Source organism: Leptosomus discolor, chromosome 16 (genome assembly GCF_034619465.1).
Source record: "Leptosomus discolor isolate bLepDis1 chromosome 16, bLepDis1.hap2, whole genome shotgun sequence".
NCBI classification, from domain to species: Eukaryota; Metazoa; Chordata; class Aves; order Leptosomiformes; family Leptosomidae; genus Leptosomus; species Leptosomus discolor.
In genome coordinates, this window is record NC_141406.1 from 16923103 (window position 1) to 16939935 (window position 16833).

Consider the following 16833-nt stretch of genomic DNA (forward strand, 5'->3'; position numbering starts at 1 on the left):
CGCCAAGACAGAGCTGCTGGCCCAGCTCCTCACCTGACCGCGGGCGGCCCGCCCCAGCCCGGGGGCTCTGGCTGCCGGCCGCGGGGATTACGCTAGGCCGTGGACAAAAGTAGGTCTGTCTCGGCGCTGCCTCGGGAGCCGGGGCTTTGCGGCTGCCAGGGAGGGCAGGGGCCGCCCGCTCCCGGCGGGGCCGGCCCTGCCCCGCCCCGGGGCCTGCACTGCCCCGGGGCCGCTACGGCACCAGCGCGGCCGCGGCGCCGCCGAAGACTTCACACCCTGCGGGCCGCCGCCCCGCCCAGGACTACAGCTCCCACAGTGCCCGCGGGCCGCCCCGCCCGGGACTACAGCTCCCATAGTGCCCACGCCCGCCTTCTCCAAGGGCGGCGAAAGGCCTGGAAAGGAGCTGGGTCCTGGCGGTGGCGTCCAGCTCCGGGCCCGGCGCGGCCCGGCGGTGAGCGCTCCGCGGCGCGGTCGGGCGGGCGGCTGTTGCCGGCGGCTGCGCCGGGGCGGGCGGGGACCCGGCAGGGCCCCGGCGGGGACCCGGCGGTGCCGCCGGGCCGGCTCCTCTGCGGCGCTCGGCAGCGCTGCGCGGCGGGGGCGTCTCGAGCCGGGCCGGCGCCAGCGGCGGGAGGGCGGCCTCGGGCCCCCGCGGTGGTGGGGACGGACAGCGTTGATGTCCTCTTTCTCCCCGGCAGCAGGAGATGGCAGCGCTGGGCAGATCCTGCCAGGGCATCCCCGCGGGCCCTGCCGTCGACTTCCCCCAGGCGCCGGCCGCTGCCCCTGACCGCCACGGCCCGCCGGCAGCCGCGCGGGACGGCCCCCAGCCCGGCGCCCTCGGCCGCGATCGTCTCCCGCCGCCCGCGATGATAATGGCAGGGGACGGGAACGACGGTGCCGGTGGCGGCCGCTCCCCCGCCCCGTACCTGCGGAGCACCCTCGACGTCGCCTCCCTGGCCGCGCTCGGCAGCTACAGCGAGGGCCTGGCAGTCGCCCCGGCGGGCTCCTTCACGCGCGCTGCCCCCGCGCAGGGCCCGCACCAGCAGCAGGGCCGCGGCCAGTAAGTGCGGGCCGGGCCGGGGGCGTTCGGCGGGCGGGCGGGCGGCGGTGGCGTTCTGCCGGCGGTGGTCCGCTGGTGCGGGGTGGGATCGTGCAGCGCTCGCTCTGGAGCCGTGGGTTTGTGGTGAGGGCGAAGGGGCCTCCTGCAAGGGAAGGAGTGTGGTTAAGCTTGCCGGCGTCTCGACATGCTCTTAAGCTCGTGTACGGTTTTTTTTACTTTTTCTTTTTGACTTGCTCTTTCTCATACGTGAGTACAAAAAACTTAATTAGTCCTTAAAATGTTGGGTTTTGGTCATACTTGAGTACGTCACTGTGAGACGATGTATTCAGAGACTGAAGTTGGATCACGTGTTGCCTCTTGAAGCGTTTGAATTTTAGCAAAATCAGTCTCGCCCTATGTGGAAAAAATAAATAACGTAAAGGAGAAGAAATTGGCACAGAATTCTGCTTGGAGAACTGAGTGATTACAGCCGCCTTTGGCTTTCGTTGGAACAAAGTGGTCGTTTATTGTCCAAAACATCCCTTCCCTTCACAGCGGGTGACACACTGCAACTGTTGCTCTTAGCTGCAAATGAAATTAAAAGGGAGGAAAATATGGTTTGAAAACCTCGATGTCACTGGAAGATATAATTAGATGCTAAATAACCATTTGTTTTTCTTTTGCAGTGTCTCTGTTCACTGTGGAAAGAAGCATAAGCTAGAAGAAGAGGCAGAAGGGTAAATTAAATTTGTCTTTTATAGCCTGAAAAATCTTAATTTGCCTTTTGTTTTCTTTAAAGATGTGGGCATATCTCACCTACAACACGTGCAGGAAGGGAACTTCTGTCATTGTTTCCGTTTGGAACTTTTCACCTGAATTACACATAAGCCCAAATCCGTTTCACTTACCTAACTGACTGTGTGGCACTGTTTTTCTTGCATAGGTACCCGCATTTTAGTAAGAGCAATGTGGATTTATTTTCTTTGTGGAGGTCGTGTTTCCATAGTGTGTCGAAACCATTGAAATGCACATAACTTTCTATAACGTTTTTTTCCTGTAGAATGCCACATTTGTCTTCTGACAGCTGTAAACTTATTTTGTTTCCTAGTTGTCCTGTGCGGAAGAAGAGACTGACAGGAGCCAAAAATTGCCCTTTGAATCCCAGCACTGAAGAATGGATTCTCTGTGCAGGTCAGCAGGCAGCTGGGGAGGTAGCAAGTCAGTATGGTGGCAGCGGTCCTGAAACTGCCATGTTAGAAATTCCCTGTGAAGAAATGGATCAGACAATGGGGGAACAGCAATGCGAGGTTGCTCGCAGGAAGCTTCAGGAAATTGAGGACAGGTAAATGCAGGGATTGAGTAGACTGGCTTTGCTGAGCTTTCCCTTTTTTGGTGGGCATTAAGGGGTAAATCTAGCACTTAGCAGTGTGATAACAGTACTGTAAGTCTGAGATTAACCTTCTGCTCAAGTAATTTCTTTTTAGGCTACCTATGGTCCTGTGAGTCTTGGGGCTGATACTATGTTCTGAAATTGAGGGTGCTAGAGCAAGAGATGATGAATAAGTAACCACCTTTTCACAGTTATTATGCAGCATTAGTACACCATGATGGGGTTTTAGGCTCTTTTGTGAGTATCCAGAGCTCAAACTTTAACTGATGGTCAGACGAGCTCAGCTTCTTTCAACCAGCTACAGCTTGTTCGGTGATTAATCCTTCCAAATGCTCGAGGTAGATTTGAATTTGTCAGTGTAGAGAACAGCGTGAACCAGAGACATCTCTCTGCACATATGCAAGACGACTGAGGTTCATCTTGCTGTGACATACTAGATAGCTTGGTACGGGGGCGATGGGGTGGCTACGGGCAGTCTGTTGCGATCAATATGATACGTAAATGTACTGGGCATTCTTGCTTTTGAAAGGTTTCTGGGGATGTCACGTATATATGTCAGTTGATTGTAGCTGAGCTAGGATTCCAAAATACCTAAAATGACCACTGCAGGCAGTTGTTAGAAAAGCCAAAAGTTATATAAATTATAAAACAAGATTTTTTTTTAGATGATTACTCCATAGATGATGCATGAAGGGAAGCAAGGTACTGTTAGATTATTTTATTTTTTTCATGGGTAAATCAGAGCAGTGATGTGTTTCTTTATTATCTGGCTATATCTGCATTACAAAATCTACTTTGGACCTCTCAGAGGATTGTCTCGCATCCTTCCCAGCTGCTCGGATAAATTTTCTTTAAAAGGTTGACCAAAACGAAAGGAGACATCTCCAGTTTGTTCTAAATGCTTCAACTTTTTGGGCTGTTTTAATGTCTGAGAAATTGGTGCAGTGTCATTAAAGGTTAAGAACTGTATTCAGTAGCTTTTCAATAATTCTCAAAGTTAAGGTACGGGGAATTCGGCAGGCAAAGCTGTTGCATAACTGAGACTCAGTCTTGTAGCACGACTGAACCGTACAGGTTCCCCTGAAGTGAATTTCCGTATTTTCTCGTAGTGCGTGTCTGCATGGCGCACTGCTGGAGGATGCAGGGGTAAAGCTAGCTCAGGTACCAGAAGTGGCATAGCTGCTCAGGTGGCTTCTATGGTAACAGTCATTCTTAGGGTGTATTGGCCCAAGAGAGACTCCTGTTAACATGGCCCCGCTGCTTCTGGTACCCGGCCTAGGTCTGGTATCTACACTGTACAACGCAGTGCATGTAGACATAACTGTAGTCTGCAGTGGATGTGCCTGTTAACAGTTTGCTCAATAGTGTCTATCTCCCTCTTCCCCCTCCATTCCTAGGATAATTGATGAAGATGAGGAAGTTCATGCTGATGGAAATGTTAGCAATCTGCCCACTCTTATCCTGTCAGATACCCTTAAAAAAGGGATGAAGAGGGATTTTGGTGAAGGCCTGACAAAGAAAATAATAGAATCTATGTAAGTTCTGGAGGAAATCATGGTGCTATGTAGCTAACACATGTAAATGAAAAGAAAGACCCAGTCTCTTGTTTGTGGAGATGCCCTTAACTACTGCACAATGCAGCTGACGTTCTATAACGTACCATTCATCTGGTCAAAAATAGGAAAAATTGTCCTAATGTAAAAGAGAAGTAAGTATAACTGTAGGAGTCGTCAAGCTGTCTGTTTTGTACTTCTCATTTGTGCAGAGTGAAATTTGTTGAATAAACAGTTATGTCTTGATTTTTATGTATGTGAGTTTCGAAAAGAAGGTCCTGAAGTGTGACCAACAGTGGTCATCAAGCTTGGTGCAGAAGAAAAGAAAGAAAATACAGGGTTAGAACTAGAAATAATGGAACTAGTTAAGGAAGAGGAAATTTAATGGGGGCGGGGTGGGGGGCAGGGAGGAAAGGTATCTGGATTCTGGAATATAGTTCCAGGCTAGCACAAAGGATGAAGATACTCACTGGTCTTCTGCATGTAATAGTTGTGATTGGAGAACTTAAATTTAACTGAGACTTCATCCCTTCTAGGAGCCGTCCTTCTATGGAGCTGGTGCTTTGGAAACCTCTTCCTGAATTTCTCACAGATAAACTGAAGTCTGTTTCTGTTAAGAACTTCAAGCAGCAGAGTACAGAAGGGTGTCAAGCTAAGCACTCAACACCAAGAGCTGCTTTTGACCCACAGACTGAAACATTCCCTGAGTCACGACAGACTGCCATGTCTCCAGATCCATATGCTAGTTCGGGAATCTCTGGGTGTGCAGAAGAAGAAATGGAGTTGTAGATGCCAGAGTTTAGACTGGAAATGGTGAGCTTCTGAAGTTTTTTTTTTTGTTGCTGTTTTTTGATTCCTTCTTTCTTTCTGGTTTGATGTGTGAAGTTGGAGTTTTATTATTAGTTTTGTTTTTCCTACTAACAATTATAAGAACATGTATTGGCCAGACACAACTTAAAAAAACTGAAAAAAACCCCCAGAATTTCTGTACTCCAGTCTGTTAAATATTGGGTTTTACTGAGAAGATAATCCAGAGGCCTTTGGAACAAGGAAGTAGCTTTCCATCTTGCTTACTGGTGAAGTATTCTCTTAATTGTCCTCGGTAAAGTATAAAATCCAAATATTGAATGTAACTGTGGCTTAAGCCGCATCTTTCACTTACCGAGCCATTCATTAGGACTTTGGTGTAAGTACTATGCTTGATCAGTTGGTTTAATTTGAATTACAAAAAGTTATGGAAAGGAAGAAATACTTTTGAGTCTAGTCACAGATAAAAGAGCAATCCCTATGGAAGTAAAGCTTTTCATACTATTTCATCTGTGGCTGATTTGTACTTGATGTAAACTCAAATGTAAAAACTATGCATTCTGCAGTGTGGTAGGGAAGGAGTGTTAGAGCTGAGCATAAGCCTCTTGCTTTGTAGGAAGTAAAACCATCTACTGACTTGGAAGGTGTTCACTAACTTTAGTAATCTTTGGTTTATTAGCTCCTGAATTGTATTTGTGGGGTTTTTATGCCCCCCTCCCCAAATGATACAAAGTCTGGAGAAAAGTAGTTCTCAGCCAATTGATTCACATTGTTCTGTGATTCTTTGTGTGCGTCAAATTGGAAAGTCAGTTGAAGACCGCGTAACTTTTGATTAAATAAATGGCATCCTTTAATTTTGATAAACATGGTAAGTAAATCAGGTAACAGGGAGCTGATTTTCTGTCGTAGAGGGTCAAATGCTGATTATTGTCTGTAACCAAGACCCAAACTTTGGGACTGCTGGCCTTGGTGGTGAAGTAAAGAAGATGCTTGTCTTCTTTCTGAGGGAATCTAGACGTAAAACTTAAGACAGCATGTGCCATTAACATAACTTTACATAGTTTATACAGATGTATGCCAAAAGAATTTTGTACCCTGCTTAGGGTGTTAAGAAAAGGAATCCTCAGTGGGTTGTTGTTTGTACCTTTCCTCAAGGCACAACAGTTCCCTTATGCTTAAACCCTTAAACAAGGGAGAGAATCTTATCTTCTGTTCTTAAGTCCTTGAGCTTTGTCAGAGATATCTGAATTGAGGCTTTTTGTAAGAAATTCCTTTCGAAATAATAGGTTATGTTCAGAGTCTTAGCATCCTAGTCTGGTTTTGACATTTTGCTAACTTAAAGGAGCAAATACACACTAATGCAGCTGTTTGCATAGGAAAAATCTACTCTGCCTTTGCACAGCTAATTGATAATCTTTGTGATGATATTTTTTACGTCCGAATAACCCATAGTCAATAGTTTAAAATCAAGCTTCTCTTTTTGCAGTCATCCTTTCTTTTCTTTTGGCTGACAGCAGAAGCTTTTTTCAAAAGATAGTCCTATTTGTTAAATCCTGTCTATCTTGCTGCTCGTGTTGAAGGTTGTGTGAAATTTGCTGTCTCTTGCTAAAATATTTCAGACCTGCACTAAAATCATTCCAACATTTGAATAGGTATTACTCCAGAAACCAGTGTATAACTCTACCACACTGGAACTTTTATTAAATTGGAGAACGTGTGCAGCTTTTATCTTGCTATTATGTCTAATTCCATTTCAGGGTCTGCTATAAATCTCTTGCATGTACTGTGTAAAATTCCTCATGTATTGTTGAGCCGCTGAACATGCTTAAAATCTACAGCCTTTGACATGCCACATGGCTTGAGTATAAAGGAAAGCAATGTGGTTTGGAGAAGGCTGTAGTCACTGCAGGTAGAAAATGTGGTGCCTCCAGACATTTACCTGCTTTTAAGCTTGCAGGATGACAGTGAAAGTTCAAGGTTGGAACTGTTTTAGCTGATAGCTCTGAATCCTAAATAAACTGAAAAGAAAGGATAAAAAATTCAAGAATTGATGAACCACCTCGGCAACACTAAAATTGCAACAGAGGGTGTTGAAAACTGCGGGAGGCCTAAATATGTCGAATCTAGATGCAGGTTTTTTCCCCCTCTTAAAAATTACTTATCAAATTTGCAGAGGGAAACATTTTTGTAGGTGGCTTTTAAGCATACTTTTTTCTTGTTATGTTTGTACCAAAGATTGACTTTCAGAGCTGTATTTCCTCTTAATCACTTGATGCTAGTAACAGCGTCACTTACCCCTGTTATTCTGTCATCTGAACCAAGAGTATAGTGGTGGACTACTGACAAAGATTATGAGATGGGGGGGAAACTCTGTCCCAAGAAGTGTGCTTTGGTAGAAAACATTTCTTTTAATTTTTTTCATAATTAATTTCTGCCCTAGTGATAGGAGAGAACAGGGTTGAATTGCTTAAATCAATGGGGGAGGAGAAGAGTCAGGTAGAGCAGGTGTCAGATCTCTAGGAGGACTGAGCAGGGTTCTTGCTGTAGCAGTCATTTGGAGAGGGTAAGAGAGAACAAGCTGCTGGGTGTTTTCAAACAACTGTATTTGTAAGAGTTTCATTTGTTGCTGGCATCCTTAAAAGACTTCTATTAGTGCTGTTTACAAGCAGGATGGCAAATGTGATGCAGTATTAGGAAAAACTTGTATTTTGAAATATGGAAGATCTGATTCTGGTCTGTCTTCTCTTGGGACCAAATCACCCTTTGTATGTCAGTTTTCAATAAATTTTCTAAAATATTTTTTAGATGGCTGTGTTTCATTCCTAATACAAGTGAAAACTTGGAGAGCGTGTGTTCAGCCCTTCCTCTGGAGGGTAAAATACACTTCTGGCCTAAGAAGAGTTTTAATTTAACGACATAGTCCCAAGGGCATGTCACTTCTTTCCTCCATAGTGTTCAACAGGAAGGGGGGCAACAGCAAAGCAGAATAAACCTGAAGCTGCCAGAAAGGAAGAATTGCTGTAAATCTGTCATGACCCAAAGGCCTCTGACAGAGCAAAGGAAGACCAAAACGTTTTGCTGTAGCTTGTGTTTTCAGATCTTTCATTGTACTTCAGACTAAAATTAAGAATGCCTAGCTTAGTTCTGCATAAAATCAAGAAATGTTTGAGGAGAGTTTTAAAACATACAAATTTTAATAATTATTTTATTGGAATGTTATATTGTGTTCGTTTTTTTAACATCTATTCAAGAGTATTTCAAGCAGCTGAAGGATAAAGATGGGAGTGCCCGACCAGTATTACCTTTGCTTTCAAAATGAGGGAAAAATAGCACTTCAGCTTTATTTTAAAAAAATAGTAAGAAAACCCCGTGATGTTTCTAGGCTGAGTCAAACAGTGACTGGCTGAAATTGAACTGTGGATTTAGACAAGACTTAAACACTTCTCCAGTGCAGAGTCGGAGAGGGGAAAGAACAGTGTAGAATGCAGCCCATTTAGCTTGTGTAAGGCGCTGTCAGCTGGCTGAGAGTCTCCTTGGGGATGTGACTGGGAGATTGTAGACGTGGGAGGAGTATCTGTTACAGAGCCAACCCTCTGGAGAGGGACAGAATTTATTTTAGCATGGACTTGGAACTGGACTTGTAATTGTTCCAGAGCCTGTGTCTTGTGTCAGCTAGCTAGAGCAGCTGCATGGCTTCCATCACAGATGATGATTTATCTGCTCAAATGCTGATGTAACATACATGCGAATCACTGGGCCTGGATCCACACTTGTTGTGAGGCAAGCAGGGCTCCAAAACAGAAATTAGAGCAATCAGAAAGCAGGCATGGTAAGGAAGCGTACTGCAAAGGTGAAGGCTGACGCTGTGTGCATGTGTTACTTGTCCTTCTGCTGCTCCAGCTTTCCCTGGGTTTAGTTTAACAGCATCTCTCATCTACAGGAAGATCTCAGATAAAGATCCTCTGCTGAGAGTTTAAATTCTAACACTTTACTCCGGATTTTGATTTTTACTATCCAAATGTACCTTTTATTTTTTTAAAAAAGTGATCCCGCCCTGGTAGCATATAAGTGGACTTGATTCCAGTAAAAAATATTAGCGCTAATAGAAATTCTGAATGCTAGTGGACTTCCAAATGCTCAACGAGAAGTAGTTGTGTGCTTTTAGTGGAAGAACTCTCAATAAATATTAGCAGCTTGTCTTGGAACCTAGTGCTGCCAGTACTTCAGGATAAAGCATGACAGGAAGTACCTGTAGCTGCGAAGTTGAGAAAGAGAAGCAAAACAGTGTGAATACTCTTCACCAAATATTTGTCTGATGTTCTTAACAAGGTTTGGGTGTGAACCTATTAAACAGAGTCCATTTCGAGATACGATGGAAATGTGACTGTAACAGAATTTTCCTTGAATTTTTCAGACGTTAAAAATGTGTTGCTCCTCGAGCCCAGATGTGTTCAGCTGTGAGTTAAATGATGCACTGCTGACAGTGGGCAGCACCCTCCGTGTCCACCATGCACACAGCGCTACACAAGGTCCCAGAGCAGCAGTGTTGCCAGCATTTTAATTTAACTCACACCTGGGAAGTCACTGAGGAGTATGGAAGCGATTTTCAGCAGGCAGTGTCAAGGATTATCTATTTCACTTCACCTTGCATCACTGTCACAATTCATCCTGTACACGGTCACCAGTGGTGCTGCAGTGGCCGTCCAGCACAGGTCTAGCCCTCCAGACATGGACAGGGCTGGGTGGTGGCTGCACGCACCGATATGAGCTGCTTGGGTAGTCGAGCCATGTCATGCAGGCAGCTTTGCAGGAAGGTAGAGGGGTGGCAAAATGAAAAGTCTTCCAGTCTTTCAGAGCAGCCCTTGGCAAGAGAGATCGGGACAGTGGTGCAGCACCAGTGAAGTGCTTCAGTCGCCACGTCAGGGTGTTTCAGGCCACAGGACCTAAGTGTTTTTCCTGCCTGCTAGGGCAGCAGCAGGACCTGCTGCTGTGGAGTTACTCCTCAAGCAGAAGACAGTAGCTTTCTGCTCCATACCACTCTTATCCTTTTGCCTTGTTCTATCTGTGGTAGCACCAGGACAATTCTGAGGATTGCAGTGCCCTACTTCAGTGACAATTGGCAGCTACTGCGATTACGGTGGATAAAAGGGGCTCTACACCACCACCGCTTCCTCCCCCTGCTGCAGTAGCAGGCTTTGCCTCAAAGCTAGGGGCAGGCTCTTAAGTTGAATTCAATTTACAGGAGACCCAAAAAAGCTGTATGTGCAGCTATCAAACTATACTCAAGATGCTGGTTCAAACCACCACTACTTTAACTAATCAAAGCAATTTAAAATCCCAAAGTCAGGAGCATTGAGCTTTCTTACACCACTTGCTCAGAATAATTACTGGAGCAGAAGCTTGCCTAGCAGCTGGGAACTGTAGTCTGGCTGTCTTAAGAACAAAGGAAAGTAATAGGTAGTAAAAGTGTAGGGGTTTTTTATTCTGAATGTTGCCTGAAGCAGTCATTTACAGCGTTGGATTTTCTGGTGTTATCTTGCTTAAGCACAGGCAAGGCAAATAAACACTACAGGATTTTTTGCTTAGGGTGGCCATGCCCCCCGTGTATTTGCATTTCTCCCAGTGTACTGTTCACAGGTAACCGTTGGACTGCAGTGTCTGTCAGACATGTCAGTGGTAGCAGGTCCCTCCAGTTTTTCCACCAACTTTTGTCTTAAAGCCTACAGCCATTTCCTGCCTAGACAGCATTTCCAGTTGTTCTGGGTTTTTTTTAAAGGCAGCTGTTTTTCTGTGCCCCCCTGTAATTTGATAAAAGATTGCCCTACTTTGGTCTTGGTTTGAGCTGAATTACCCTATTTGAGTCCTTCAATTCAGTTATTGTGAAATGTGTATATGATTTGGGCAGTGCCTTCATAACGGGGCATCAGAAGCTGACTGTAAGAATTGTAAACTTCTTCCTTATTTATTGAAAACAAGTCGTGCTTTCCCCAAGAAATCTATTAGAAACTGCCTACACTGGTTGTGTCTTAAGCAGTTTGCCAGAAGAGCTCACATTACCTCTTCACCTCCACTGTTCCTCATCCCATCAGTTAACACTCTGTTGCTATCTCTTAACCGGAGCTAGCACACAAAAAAAAGAACGGCCTTAAGCCTTGCTGGAAGAAAAGCACACAGTTGTGCTGCCAGCAGGAGTTAAGAGTCTGGGAGCTTTAAGCTCCTCTTCCTTTGATTTTGGCCGTCTTTTTCCCCTCAAATTTCTTAAGGAAAGGACAGGATTTCTACACCTTTAAACATAAAGGCTGGAGACACATTCTTTGCCGAAGACAGCCCAAACAGAAACCGGGGAGGGCTGGGGGGAGGGAACACAGGTGTGAAGGTTATCCAGGCAGGTTTTTGAATGCTCAATGAAGTGTTTTTGCTGTGCCACCATTTCTTGCTGCATTAGTTAAGCTAAAACATAACTAACCCAAAGCAACAGAAAGACTTGCCCTTACAGTATTTTTAATAGCAGAAACTGAATTTAAATCTTGCGATAATATATGGCAAGCGCTCTTATGCTGTTCACACTCTTCCCAAATACCTTAATAAGGGGGGGGAAGTGTAAAAAAACCCATTCAGGCAGCAAAAGTATTAACTTTATATATATAGTTGATTTCATGAACTAGTTGATTTTAATTTCTTTTGGCAAAGGCCTGACTTTCAGTAGCTATTAAAGTGGTTGGTTATCAGTTGTTATGCTTGCAAAGTGTTTTAGCCACAGTAGCTTGTCTAGGTGCAGAGAAAACACAATTCTGACACTAAACATCACACGAGTGAAACTGGACTGAGAAACATGCTTGATAACCTGAGGTATCTTAAGGGAGATAGTGTGTTATCACCAAAAATTCCACTCCATCTGCAATTGGGATCAGCTCCCAAAGAAGCAAAAATCAGCAAGAGCCTCACACAGGTACAGCCTATGACTGCAGTGACTCTGTCTCGAACACTGAATTCACGAGAACACACACATCACCTAGGAGTGCTGCAGCAGTGAACAGTCATCGATGAACTGCGTCTGTTTAGTCTGCTGTTGCACTACCTTTTAGAGGCCAGATGTCTGTTTGAGAACAGGAGAAACGGCCACAAGAGCCACAGGACAGGCTGCACATCTTCAATGTGCTAGTCTCAACCGGAACTCCTGTAGCCCTAAGGGAAGTATGTGAAATACCAGTCCTTTTACAGGTGCTACTTTCAACTACTACATACTTATGCCTGTAAACTATGTCTTTGACTTCTAGGCTAGAAAACAGAGTTGAGTTTGAGAGACATGAAACTGCTTCCATACATTATTTCTGCTATACTTTATTTTTTAATTTCATATGAAGTTCAAATAATACTGGCAAATGTAATGCAAAACTATCGATCAAATTCTCACTTGTCCATTTGCTTTTTGGACTCACAACAACATATATTAGGTACTAAGGGCCCTCTTGCAGTCATCCTTATTTTCCAGCTTGAAAGTAAAGCAACTTATTCCCAAACTCCTTTAACTTTTTAAGTCTAAGTTTCTGCTATCTTGCACAGCTGTAGTTTTGACAGCTATCCAATATCCAAGATAGAAAGCTTTATTGCAGCAAACTAGGTTACTCAAGTTTGTAATCCAAAGCAGTCCTGTCACCTTGACTGTTAAGTGAACAATACCCTCCTATCCCATCCCCCCTTTCCTTCCCTCCCCCACCTCATGTTATTTTTGTCAAAATTCAATGGAAGACATGAAATAGCACTGAAACCCAGAACAGTTGTGTGAACACCTGGAACAGCTCTCACACTCAGTATAGAATTTCAGTTTCTTCTGTCACTCCAATTCAAGTGTTTTTAACACCGTGATGTTGGAATAAATGGATGAGGACAATGAGAGTCCTACTGTGGCATCTGTATTAGCTCCTGCAAAGTTAATTTTATGCTTCAAGAATTCCTGTAACAGAATCTGCACCTTTTTCACCCCGTCCATGTCTTGCACTGCTTCACAAACACTAGGCCACCCACCTGAAACACACCCACCTTCCCTCAGACAGAAGCATTTCCAAGGGCATCACTGGTCAACAGAAGGTATTACAGCAATTTCATTCAGAGATGAAGCTACTGCCACCTGCATTCCCTGTTCAAGATGCAGGTTTTGCTCTAGCAGCTCTGGCCACCCAGAGTACAAACCCATCTACCTTGAACAGTTCACAACATCAAGCACTCCCAGAGAGAAGCTGATAAAGCATCCAGCTACATACACCATCAGTGGTGGTATAAGGATGAGACACTAAGACTTATCTCCTAAGGTTTCCATAGTTTCAAATTCTGCAAGGCCCCAATACTCTCCCCTCCCCACTGAGATCCAAGACAAAAAAGGGTCAGTGAGCTGCACTGCACTTTAATTGCACCAATACAGTTAAATATTAAATGGAGAAAGCAACTCTACATAGCAAATGGAAAACAAGCATTTACATAGTAAATCTATAAGGTGTACAGACTATTTGGTTTTAACCCAGTTGTCTATACATGGATATCCTACTGCAGTTTTTGGTGTTAAAATTATTGTAAATGGAAAACAAAATGGAACATTTCAGGTTCATGTAGAATTGGCAAATTATTGAGAAACAAGCTTTCCTCCCTCGTAAGCCAACAGTGATGGCAGGGGGGTGGGGCGGGAGCAGGAGGACACCCCAGGCTTTTTCATACTAGGAGAAATGCATTGGCCATCACTCCACCTACTAGCATGGGCAGAAATAAGCAACACTTTTCTGAATACACTCAATTCCCCCATGCACCCCAAAGGGGCATATCCCATTATCCTGCCAGGGTAGCGATCCAAGGGGAGTTAACACTACTGAGTCAGACACTGATCAGTTGGGGAAAGAGTTCATTGGCAAAGCTATCCTCCCAAGCATGGTCAGCGTCAAGTGGAGAGGACATGTCACTGAAGGGTGACAGGGATCCTTCATATCCAGAGTCACTACAGGCATCCAACAGACAGCTAGAGGCTGCAAGGCTATGATGAGAGGAAAGCAGATGAGAGATGCCCAGTTCAGGCATGAAGCTGTCTACAGGTTCCTCTTTCACAGACACTGGGACCTCAGGGATAGCTTTGTCTTCAGATGCAGAGAGAGATACTTCCTCAATTTTCACTAGCGTATTGGTTTGGTTGCCCATTTTAACAGGAATCTCCAGCATTAGGGGCTTTGTGTACACATGATCAAACCTTATCAGTTCATTAATGGCCTCCAGCTTAGCTGATGGGGACCCCAAAGAGGGAGAGGGGGAGGTTGGTATGGAATTTGTTTCTCCACAGATATCTTCCTCCAGCTTTTCCAGGCACGTTGACTCTGAGTCAGAGTATTTGAGAAACATCTCTGGGTCCAGACTGTCCAGAAAGCCCAACAGGAGATCAGACTGCAGAATGAAATACTGTTTTAGAAAGACAGCCTACTACTGTTTCAGCAAAACATCAGTTGTGCCATCTATAAACCCTTATCTGGAAGTTAAAATAGGCCAACGTGATCATAGAACTAGGAGGTTCACCAAGATCACAGCTATCAGAACAGATAGTTAAGGCAATCTTTCAGAAACTGTCTTTTTTGGAAGGGTACTGGCAATCCCCATAGAATTCTACATGCATTTGATGTTCACAGCCTCTACTGGAAACTCAACACCTTGAACCTACCAGGTACAAACACCACACTACCTGCTGACTCCACAGAGCATGTATCAGAACCTGGCTTAGTCAGACCTGCCTGCGAACAAAGTTGGGGGATTTTCTGGGTTTGGTTTGTGGTTCGGTTTTGGAGGGGGGAGGTTTTGTTGTTCAGGTTTTTTTGGTTTTTTTTGTTTGTTTGTTTTGTTTTTTAAAGAGGTAAAGATGCTTGTTATTACATTTCTTAAGTCTGAACAGCTTTGCTAAGCACCAGCACATCAGCAAAGTGATCAGGTTTGTCTTCAAGAGCAGTAAAAGCACTTGGTGTTTGTACATTTTTGCTGTAAGAGCTAAGAGACTGTTTCAGGCAATATCCTCTAAGAATTTACATAAACTGGACTTAAGTTGCATGAACTCCTGTACTCACTGGATACAGCCCTACACAGCTGTTTTGAGCCTGTATGGCATTCCAAGACAACTATGGTAAATCATCAAGTGACTTTACATCAAGAAATTGCAACACTAGTCTTAAATCATGATGGTTCTGAATTTTGTGAGCATTTTGGATAGGAGTGGATGCTCACCTCTGAGTCTGAAGAGTCACTGCCATCAGAATCCATGTGAAAGTTATCAGAAATGGTGACTGCTGGGCCTGCACCTGCTGCAGAGGAACACGTAGTCTGAGTGCTGCGGACTCAGCGGACCCGGTCACCAATCCAATCTCATCCACCTGTGACTCCTTCACAATCTGTGCCAAGGAAAAAAAAAAGTCCAGTCCGTGACCACAAGTGTTCTGGCAGACACTACAGTGCATAATCCCAAAGATCATTCCCTTCCTGCAAAACTCTTCCAAGCTTAGATTCTCCACTTGCTTGTGCAGTAGGAACCTAAAGGTAAGTCCACTTCCAAAGTTGGCTCAACCTTCTGCACATGCACAGATCTATTTTGCTCACCACTTTTAAGTGAGAGCCTGACCCCCCTCCACTGAACCCCGTCTTCTTCTGAAACAGGCATACCTGACCACGACGGTTACTACTTCATTTCCACAACATAATGCAGAAGAGCAGACAGAACAATCTCAAAAGACCTTGGAACTCACCGGCTCGCTCCCTCCCCCACCACGAGCAGCACCCCCTTTCTGGCTCGGTACCTGTCCGCTCTGCTGGAAACCCTCCGTTTGGAGGACAGCGCTACTTCTGGCGCTCGAAGCGCTCCCCTTCGCGGCACGGCCGTGTCGGGCCGAGAGGTCTCGGCGCCGGAGGCCCCGACCCCGCCCGCCGGCGCCTCCAGGGGCGCGGCGGGGCGCTCACCTCGGGCTCGCTCTGCTCCTCCGTCTTCAGCGCACCCAAGCCCAGGCGGCAGCGAAGCTCCCGGTTCTCCAGAGCGAGGCCGCCCGCTTTCTCCCGCAGTACCTGGTTTTCCAGCAGCAGCTTCCGGTTCTGCGGAGAGCCGTGAGGCAGCGAGGCCACCGCGCCGGCCGCGGCCGCCCCCCGCCCCGCCGGCCCCTTACCTCCTCCTCCAGCTCCACCACCTGCTGCTCCAGCTCCGTCATCCGCGCCTTCTTCCTGTCCCGGGCGCTCTGCGCCGCCACCCGGTTCTTCAGCTTCCTACGGGGCAGGGCGGCCGTCAGCGCGGCGGGGCCCCCGCGGCGGGACCCCAGCCACCAGCCCCCACTCACCTGCGCAGCGCCTTCTCCTCCGGGCTCAGATGCGTGAGACGCTGCCTCTTGCGGGCCGGCGGCGGGGCCTCCGGGCCCGGGGCGGCTCCCGCCGGTAGGACCACGGAGAGATGCCGGCCGGCCGCGGGGCCGGGGGGCTCGGCCGCTCTGCCAGGGATGAGGAGCAGCCGGGGGGCCGCGGCACCGGGCAGCGCGGCCATGGCCGGCGCGGATGGAGCGAGAGACGACGCGCTGGCCGGCGCCACGCCGCACGGCCGTCTGCGGTCCCCGCGGCCCCTCCCGGATTTCTACCATCGTGGCTCTTCCTCATTGGCCGGGACGGCATGACGGTGCGCCCAAGCTAGCCCGTGATTGGCCTGCGGCTGAAAGCAAGGGGGGAAATGAATTGCATCAGACGAGGGGGTTGGGGTTGGTGCGTGGTCAGTGCGTGGCGGGGGGCGGGGCCGCTGGAGCTCGCGGGGGGCCGGGGGGGCTCGAGCATTTCGGCTCGGCCCCACTCGATTCGGTTCGGCTCCGCTCGACCGTGCTCGGCTCGATCCGACTCGATTCGGCTCGGCCATGCTGGTCTCCGCCGCGCTCGGGCCGTGCCGCTGCGGGGCGGTGGCGTCGCTGCCGGGGGGGTGTCGCTGCGGCTGGGGAGCGCCTGGAGAAGGGCCCCGGCGCGGCCGGGAGCGGCGGTGCGGGTCGGGCTCCGCTGTGGCCAGCGCC

General features: G+C 47.0%; 2 protein-coding genes across 2 annotated transcripts; one reads left to right on the forward strand and one right to left on the reverse strand.

The window, feature by feature from the left end:
- The first annotated feature begins 701 nt into the window (after nt 1-701).
- Nucleotides 702-7590, forward strand: CCDC117 (coiled-coil domain containing 117). The gene is made up of 5 exons (XM_086474120.1): nt 702-1057; nt 1723-1773; nt 2145-2378; nt 3824-3961; nt 4516-7590. The coding sequence occupies exons 1-5, from the start codon at nt 702-704 to the stop codon at nt 4766-4768; spliced, it is 1032 nt and encodes a 343-aa protein (XP_086330246.1). The 3' UTR covers nt 4769-7590.
- A 6391-nt stretch (nt 7591-13981) lies between these two features.
- XBP1 (X-box binding protein 1) lies at nt 13982-16334 on the reverse strand. Its single transcript, XM_086474132.1, has 5 exons — nt 16126-16334; nt 15958-16054; nt 15758-15886; nt 15032-15195; nt 13982-14206 (listed from the first exon to the last, which is right to left on the reverse strand). Exons 1-5 carry the CDS (start codon nt 16323-16325, stop codon nt 14020-14022), a joined length of 777 nt encoding a protein of 258 aa, XP_086330258.1. The 5' UTR covers nt 16326-16334; the 3' UTR covers nt 13982-14019.
- Nucleotides 16335-16833: the final 499 nt, after the last annotated feature.